The 9541-nt window shown below is 36.8% G+C and overlaps 1 protein-coding gene across 1 annotated transcript in view; it reads right to left on the reverse strand.

Annotated features, from left to right (window-relative positions):
- The window catches only part of LOC107693374 (CCR4-NOT transcription complex subunit 3-like), a 20541-nt gene that overhangs the window by 4042 nt on the left and 6958 nt on the right, over positions 1-9541 (reverse strand). The window contains exons 4-14 of the mRNA XM_016492732.1: positions 8915-8989; positions 8538-8627; positions 8150-8278; positions 7221-7316; positions 6440-6659; positions 6235-6362; positions 4522-4575; positions 4238-4437; positions 2016-2698; positions 1320-1425; positions 5-101 (exon numbers count right to left, since the gene is read on the reverse strand). Coding sequence (XP_016348218.1) covers positions 5-101; positions 1320-1425; positions 2016-2698; positions 4238-4437; positions 4522-4575; positions 6235-6362; positions 6440-6659; positions 7221-7316; positions 8150-8278; positions 8538-8627; positions 8915-8989 — 1878 coding nt within the window. The remainder of the gene's footprint in view (positions 1-4; positions 102-1319; positions 1426-2015; positions 2699-4237; positions 4438-4521; positions 4576-6234; positions 6363-6439; positions 6660-7220; positions 7317-8149; positions 8279-8537; positions 8628-8914; positions 8990-9541) is intronic.

Consider the following 9541-nt stretch of genomic DNA (forward strand, 5'->3'; position numbering starts at 1 on the left):
TCAGCAGGCTGCCACCACCTGCTTTACTCTCACTGTATGACGGTGAGGGCGAGCTGGGCGGCAGTGTCATCAACCCCAGAAGGCTGGACCCACTGTCCTTACTTTTGACAGGAGGGAGAAGAGCATTTAGAAAATCAGTTTAATGAGGAATAACATAAATTTGGAATTTAGATGTTTTTTTCCCAGGAAAGTACTTTATACAATACAGATCGTTTCAAAGCAGCTTCACATTAATAAACAGGAAAATAAGTGTTAATGTTGTGAAATTCAATTATGAAACAAACTCAATTTCAGCTGTAAGGAAGCTCTAGCTCAGCTTAATTTAATGTTGATTCAGTTCAGTTCAATAAGAGTGTCAATGTTGCAAAGTTTAATTATGAAACAAATTTAATTTAGATATAAAGCAGCTCTAAGACAGTAGTGCCATTATTCAGCTCAATTTAGTTCAATGTTGCCTAAATAACGGTTCAATGACAGCGCCAATATCGCAAAATTCATCAGTTATTAAACAACATTTCAGCAACAAACGGCTGTACAGAAGGCAAAACATCATTATCCAGCTCAATTCAGTTCAAATGTGGTTCTCATCCAGCAGTGGCAGTGCAGTTTAATCAACAATATTACTAGTACTACTAAATATTATTGTCTTTTAAACCTCACAAAAACTTTTCACATTCAGTACGTTTACATGGACAACAACACTCTGATTAAGAATCTACCATGTAAACAGAGATTTTTGATGAAGTCATAATCGAAGTAAACACTAATCGAATTAAGACGTGGAGTATTCCTATTTTAGTCGCATTACTGAAGTGCAGTAAAGACATGTACAATCAAAAGACATGTTAATCACATTATTACCGTCGTGTAGGACTTTTCGCCGCATTTTGCGACAGGATCCACACACGGCAGTGGTCAACCTCTGACGGCAAATAAAAGAGCTTCAACACCGCCATCGTCTGAATGCACGTACAAATAATTAACTGCACTTGAAGCTTTCATAAAATTAAAAATGAAACACCCAAAACTGTACATGGCATCATCACGAAGACGAACTATATGTTTATACGTGAAATTCCGGAGGGGACGTCGGATGGCGTCGCGTGGTGACGTAATGACGTGTGCCATTAATCAAACTATGTACTATAATATGTAAAACAGGAACATGAAAGGAATATTCTAAAAGCACCTCATGTAAACACCATAATCATAATATTGGCTTATTTAGAATAAGGTAAATAATTAGATTACTAATGTCCATGTAAACGTAGTCAGTGTTAGGTTGTTGTAGATGGTTGCCAGGGCATAGCAGTACTCACGGCTGATTTGTTGAGGAATTTAAGGATGAGGATTGGCTATTCTGTGATTGGATGGCACTGTTGAGGGCGGAGTCTGACGTGCTGTCTGCTACCACAGCACTATAACCTGGAAGATGCAGGAATATTTAAGTCAAAATGTGAACAAATAAAATTTCAGTGTCTTATAATGTTTTAGAACAAATTTATTCAGGGTTTATACAGGTTTTATAAGAAATGTAAGACTTTTTAAAAAGCCTTTTTAAGTAAAGAAAATTGAAGGAATACATTAAAACTCATTATGTCTTCTATAGACAATTAACATTTAGAGAACATATTGAGTTGTATTAGAAACACTTTTAACAGATTTCCATTATTTTTTTAATACATTTTGTGTTTCTGATTAGAATAAAATGGAAAACATCTGAACCTTTTAAAGACCTTTTTAACATTTTTCATACCCCATTGGAAAATATTTGTTCTTGTTTTAAACAAACGTAAATGTATCTTGATTTAAGGATGTTGAGATACTTGTACTGGAAAACAAGACAAAAAAATACTGATCAATGCCATGCCTTTATGAATTTTAGACTTTCTGCTCACATTTAAGACCTTTTTTTTTAAATCCTTAATTTGTGTATGGGCAAATTTATATTTTTAAGACCTGCAGAAACCCAGTTTATTACATTTTTCCTGATTAGACAGCTATTCTGCACTCACTTGTACCGCCGTTTTGTTTCGGCCCACTAGGTGGCCGTGGTAGCACAGCACTTCCCGCTGCGTTTCCTGTCCCAGAGGTTCCTCCGTTGCTTCCGATAACTCCCACGTTGCTCCCTGAGGTCAGTGCGCCTCCCACAGAGATGGGAGCCACCAAAGGTAAAGGCTCCACAATGGACTGTGTGGACCCAAGACCCAAAACACCAGGCCCTGAGCCCAAGAGGCTTGTGGAGCCTAGACTTCCGTTAGTCCCCACTGAGGTTACGACTCCACTGGAGTTTGTACTGCTAATATTCATTCCAACTGACGCTGACAGCCCGCTGCCCATGCAACCTGTGGCGGCCGCTTGTGCATAAGGCGCCGGGGTGGATCCGCTCAAAAACCCAGTCATGCTGTTTAAGGATGCCGGCATCCCTGAAAGAACCAGACCGGGCATCTGGTTTGTGCCACTAGTCACAGACGTCCCCTTCCCAATGCCCAGACTGGAGGAAAGGCCCGTTCCCAATGGAGGTTGGCTCTGCGAGCTGGGTGTCAGTGGGCCCGGTGTGCTGGTGTTGGGCGACGACGTGGAGGTGGATGTTGGGAGTAAGGTACTGTTGCTGGAGGAGGCCGAGCTGGCGATGGAGACAGAGGAGACTGAGTTTTTGGGCAGGTGCTGCTGTTGGGATTGCTGTGTTTGTTGCTGGGTTGCTGAACTATAGCTGCCAGAGTTCTGGAGGTGGCCACCCATGTTGCCTAAGAGGCTGCTGCTCCCTGATGACAAACTTATGCTGCTGGCGACAGTCGCCATGGAGATCAAAGAGTTTGAAGAGGCTCCCGAGGATGAGGATGACGATGAGGAAGAAGAGGATAGAGATGAAGATGGATTTCCATTCTTGATAGGTGACTGCGACAAAACGGCAGGATTTTTTGAGCTCGGTGTCAGTTCAAAAGGACTATAATATAAGTGACATGGGGTTTCTTTTCTCACCTGGCTGATTTCACTGTCTGTTGAACAACCTCTTTTCTTATCATCTTCCGAATTCTCATCAGCAGAAATGAAGAGAACATGACATAAAACAAAAGCAAACCAAAACTAATTACTGAATTGCATTTTAATAAACCATAATCATAACCATCCACATCTACAGCATTCACACTGAAAATCTAAAAAGTGTTTTGAAGTTTTTTAGCATTTTTTTTTATTTTTTAAATATCACAGTCCATGAACAAATCAGGGTCCCATTTATCTAATGTGCCTTATTTTCAGGAAATATGGTGAGATTCAAGATATATTTTCATGATAATTTTGAATAAACTTCTATTGGATAAAAATAAAAAATTGTCGACAAATATTTTTGTTGTCGAGTAGTCGCTTGATCTCATCTGACCTAATGAAAGAGCCTGCAGTAATGTGGTTTGACCAGTGTGGCGCTGTAGCGCAAGACTGTAAATTCAGCTCTCCTGATGCAATTCAAGAGAAGACATCGCTTCAGCGCATTGAGCGCAAACGCAGCCAAACCTGAAGCTTCTGAGCGACGTTTGGATGAATATATGCTGATATATATGAATATATGAATATATGCTGCGGGCTTTCCTCTAAATAATGAAATAAACAACAAAAACTGACAGCGGTGAGAAAGCAGCAGTTAAGAACACATCTGATTACAGCGATGTGGATGTTGCACAAGCACTGCAGTTCAGTACTCCAGTAAAGTCCAACACGTCACATTTATTTATATAGTACTTTATGCAATAGATAGCCTTAAATCAAGCAGCTTTACACAATATTAAACATGAAAAACCAGAGTCAGTGTTGCTTTCAGTTAGAATTACAAACTGATTTTCTGTTATAAAGCAGCTCTCCAGTGTGGAGCTAGCTAATGATAAAATATTTTATTAGTGGGGAAAAAAATATTATTTAATTGAAGTGATAATTTAGTTTGTTGTTAGGCAGATTGATGTCATTCAGTTACTTTTTAGCTAATTTAGCTAATTAAATGGTGAATGAGATAGTTTCTCTGTCATCTCATTTTGTGTGCCAAATATATTTATTTGTATAAAATAATTGTATAATTGTAATAATTACATAATATGACTTTCAAAAGCTGAAGTGCTTACCTTTATTTATTTGTTAGAATATATATAGCTCAGTATTTTAACTAACTGCAAAAGCTGAATAATCAATCAAAGTCTACTTATTAATCAGTGAAATAATCGACGATTAGTGCTGTGTTTGTTGCTGGGTTGCTGAACTATAGCTGCCAGAGTTCTGGAGGTGGCCACCCATGTTGCCTAAGAGGCTGCTGCTCCCTGATGACAAACTTATGCTGCTGGCGACAGTCGCCATGGAGATCAAAGAGTTTGAAGAGGCTCCCGAGGATGAGGATGACGATGAGGAAGAAGAGGATAGAGATGAAGATGGATTTCCATTCTTGATAGGTGACTGCGACAAAACGGCAGGATTTTTTGAGCTCGGTGTCAGTTCAAAAGGACTATAATATAAGTGACATGGGGTTTCTTTTCTCACCTGGCTGATTTCACTGTCTGTTGAACAACCTCTTTTCTTATCATCTTCCGAATTCTCATCAGCAGAAATGAAGAGAACATGACATAAAACAAAAGCAAACCAAAACTAATTACTGAATTGCATTTTAATAAACCATAATCATAACCATCCACATCTACAGCATTCACACTGAAAATCTAAAAAGTGTTTTGAAGTTTTTTAGCATTTTTTTTTTTTTTTTAAATATCACAGTCCATGAACAAATCAGGGTCCCATTTATCTAATGTGCCTTATTTTCAGGAAATATGGTGAGATTCAAGATATATTTTCATGATAATTTTGAATAAACTTCTATTGGATAAAAATAAAAAATTGTCGACAAATATTTTTGTTGTCGAGTAGTCGCTTGATCTCATCTGACCTAATGAAAGAGCCTGCAGTAATGTGGTTTGACCAGTGTGGCGCTGTAGCGCAAGACTGTAAATTCAGCTCTCCTGATGCAATTCAAGAGAAGACATCGCTTCAGCGCATTGAGCGCAAACGCAGCCAAACCTGAAGCTTCTGAGCGACGTTTGGATGAATATATGCTGATATATATGAATATATGAATATATGCTGCGGGCTTTCCTCTAAATAATGAAATAAACAACAAAAACTGACAGCGGTGAGAAAGCAGCAGTTAAGAACACATCTGATTACAGCGATGTGGATGTTGCACAAGCGCTGCAGTTTATAAAATATATTTTATTAAAGTTATAGTTTGGTTTGCAGAGATCAAAGCTTGATCTAGCTCAGGACTTTTTTGATTATCATAAACCTATACTGTATTTTAAGAGAGATTATGTTTATGAAAATAGTTTATCCAAAAATAAAGCGTCTTATCACTTACCTTTAAAATTTTGTTTCTTATTCATATGACTTATAAAAGGAGATGTTAGGCAGAATGATGTCATTTAAATGGTGAATGAGAGTTTCTCTGTCATCTCATTTTGTGTGCCAAATATATTTATTTGTATAAATTAATTGTATAATTGTAATTACATAATATGACTTTCAAAAGCTGAAGTGCTTACCTTTATTTATTTGTTAGAATATATATAGCTCAGTATTTTAACTAACTGCAAAAGCTGAATAATCAATCAAAGTCTACTTATTAATCAGTGAAATAATCGACGATTAGTTGATTAACCGTTATAATAATCGTTAGATTAATCGATTATCAAAATAATAGTTTGTTGCAGCCCTATATATATATTATGGCAAATAACTGCTAAAAATAAATAAACACACTAAGGAAAAAAATACAATTAACAAATTAACAATTAATAAATTAGTTCGAAAATTAATTATATATTTTATTATTTTTTCAAGTCAATTTAATCTTTAAAATAAAAATAAGCAAAAAAAGTTAACAGTCTTAGTAATTATTAGTTTTTAAAGATTAACCAACCAATAACTAATAATAAAGAAATAGAATTGAAATGAATAAATTTTATTTTTTTAATCAAAATTTTAAATGCTACGAGTTAATTTAGGCATCACAACAATACAATGTCCAGTATGAGAATATATTAATTTTTGTATTTGCTAAAAATTACATTTAACAAATTAAATTAAATTATTTAACAGATAAATTTTATATTAATAAAATAATAATAATTATTTAATATGATATCCCAAGCTCTGATAATGCGGATTCAACTTTAGGTCTGTCGCCGAGGAGGAGATGCTCACCGTAGTGCAAGTAGCTGGAGAGGGAGGTATGGGAGATGACGACGTTGTGGAGGTCGGTGTGGAACTGGAGTGCTGGAAGATCTCATCCTCTGTGTGACCTGTTGGAGATGTGGCAACTAGTGGCTGGGCTACAAAAAAACGTGGAAAAATGTTATGATTAAGAACAAAACACAACAGAATTCTGATATGTGCACCAAATACTTACGTATTTCCTCGAAATCAATGTCATCATAGAGAAACTCATTCTCCTCAAAGTCAGGATCTTGAGAGGAATCAAGGTAGTACTCGACGTCATCTTTAATCTTGCGGACGGCATCCACCTCTATCGAGTCATTGTCCAGCATTCTAAGGATGGTTTCCAGCATGCGGATGTGAAACCGGTGCCTCTCGATCATTTGTTTCAGTTCCTCGACCCGATCCTGCTTCTGAGGGCACAGCATGAGAATAATATCTTACTAATGACCTACCAATGTGAATGAGCAGTCATTTTAACAGAACTAGTGAAAGAGCTGACAGGGAACACGAACACGATTTTTTGGTAAAACTTTTTTTATGGTAATCCCATAATTTTCTGTGGTAAACACCACAGTACATGGTAAATACTATGGTAGATGAATATGAATATCATTCAGTACCACAGTATTACCAACTGATACCATCAGATTTTTATTTTTTTTGCAATTCCTATTATTACTTTCTTTTTAAGAATTAAAATATGACCAAAAATGTGTGCTTAGCATCAATAATCACTAATAAATTTGTCACTTATCTTATACTTTTATATAAGGGGCCAATCACCCCATAATTGCCTTGTTTAAGGGGACAAAAGGACTCATTCATGAATCACCAAGTGCTGCGTTTGAACCAACCACTTAGTTTCCAACCCAGATCTTTAACTATTAGGCTAGACAATCCCACATCAAACAGTTGCATTGTAAAAGATGAAAAGGATGAGAACAAAGAATGGTGGAGTAAATGTAACTGACCTCTTTGTCTCCTTTCTTCTTCTTGGTCTGCACAGAAAGCGATTCAACCTCGCTCTCAAACTGGTCCACTTGCATGTTTAACGTGTCTATCGTGTTCTAGGAGAACCAAGGTACAAAGCAGAAGTAGATGACATCAGAAAATTGTGCGAAGAGAGCAACAGTTAAGATGAGCGTGTCTTTCGCCAAAAAAAGACTGTGCGAACTAAAAGAATGATGGAAAACGACTTGGTGCGCCCACCTTTACCACTGGCTGACAAATTCTCAGGGGCAAAATAGAGTAATTTCAACAGAAATCCATGCAATTTGGAATTTTGCTTGAGGCTGATTTCAGTTTTCGCAACAGATTCAAATTCAAGCTAGTTTCACCAAAATTTAGTGTTATAGTTCAGAACTTACTTTTAACATATTGCTGTAATAATGTCTTATTAAACTAGAAATGAACAGAAAAGATGCAGATTGTAGCATAATTAAATAACAGATACATTGGATTACTTGTTCATGGTATCAATCTTCATCTAAAAGCAATGTCAAATGCATCCACTTCACTGGCAACAAAGAATGCAATCATGATATTTCCTTTGCTTGGATTCCTGGACCACTATAAGAAGTGGGAGTTCAGCTGCTGTTTTTTCACTCCTCCCCTGACAGCAGCCGCCTACAATCATCTACATTAAAAACAAGGCTTTTTGGCACCTAAAATGAGCCTAATGTTTTATCATATTGAATTAAGACAACTCCTTCCTAGAAGGACAGGAATTTCGGTCAAATCAACATGAAGCCAAAACGAATCTTAATTTGTTTATTAATGCACATTTCTTGACTTATCAGTGCGCATTAATCCACATATACTTTTCTCCATTACGAAGTCAAATGTATTTGGAACAATTCACATTGACTTTAACCAGAGTGCTTCATGCTTGCGTTCTTACCGCTAGCCACTGGCCGATCTCTTCTTTCTCTTTCTGTGCAGGATCGACTTTCTGAGCGAGGCCGAGTCCTTCTTTAGAGTACGCTTTTGTTTTGGTCTCCCGTTCCACAATCTTAAATCGCTCCATTTGCTGTGGGGGAAAAAAATTTGCATTAGATTTACTGTTTATTTCTGGATTACATTATCTTAATCTTACAGTGACCTATGCATATTTCCCCCCAAAATTGCAAAAAGTTCTCAAAGTTCACATCTCAAAGGTCTCACCTTACTGAAAACATTACTAATGTACTTCATCTAAAAAAATATTTAAGATATTTAAAGCATATTAAATCCGGCATTATTCATTAGTATCAGGTATTTTTGTTAGATTAAAACAGACATCTACTCACCGTCTCAATGATTTTGCGATTCTCTACTAGCTGTCTTTTGTCTTTGATCTCACTGGAGGCGACCCATGTCTTAATCTGGTCACGAAGACGCTGCAGGACGAATGCAGACAGAAACAGAAAGAGCATGTAGAAACAAAGAATGAAAGAAAATTGAACTGGATGCCTGAAATCAAGCGTGCCCAACTCATCCTGTGCCGCCAAGCACAGTGGACACGCGCATACATGACCCTCGGCGTGGGTAGCGCTTGTCCTCATAGTTACCAATAAAGAAAAACACCTTGAACAGTGAAAAGGCCAATGTCTTATAAATAAAAGAAAAAGTTGGTTCACCTACAGCCTACAGTGCATTTAGTTTGTGATCAACAGAAAATTCTCACCTGTAGTTTTTTTATCTCTTTCTTGAGGTCAGATTCATATTTCTCTTTTTGGTTGGCGTTGGCTGCATTATAGAGCTGGAAAAAACAAATCACATAATTCATGGGCAACATGTTCAAATATATGGCATATATAAAATGTTATTTGTCAAATGTGTTTTTTTTTTTTTAACACCACTGTTCAGAACTACTGATCAAGTCTGAGGTCAGTAAGATTTAAAAAAAAATAAAATAAAATTATAATTTTACTCAGCATGGATGCATTAAATTGATGCGTGAGAGGAAAGGCTTTTATATTGTTATTTCTATTTAAAATAAATGATGTTCTTTTGAACTTTCTGCTCACTCAAAAATATTAAGCAGCAAAACTGTTTTCAACATTGATCCATGGAGAAGATCTATTGTGCACATGCTGCATTTTCCTGTGTCTACTCAACTACAGTGTTGAGGACTGTGGATTTTACCCATACGTACACTACAGCGTATGGTGAAAAGACATCAAGGCGGTTTTTTTTTTTTTTAAATCACACCAGAGGTCCAGGTCTATGTGTCTCTGAACACACACACACATACACATACACACACACACACACACACACACACACACACACACACACACACACACACACA

The sequence above is a fragment of the Sinocyclocheilus anshuiensis genome, unplaced genomic scaffold, assembly GCF_001515605.1.
Source record: "Sinocyclocheilus anshuiensis isolate Anshui unplaced genomic scaffold, SAMN03320099.WGS_v1.1 scaffold566, whole genome shotgun sequence".
Classification (NCBI taxonomy): Eukaryota; Metazoa; Chordata; class Actinopteri; order Cypriniformes; family Cyprinidae; genus Sinocyclocheilus; species Sinocyclocheilus anshuiensis.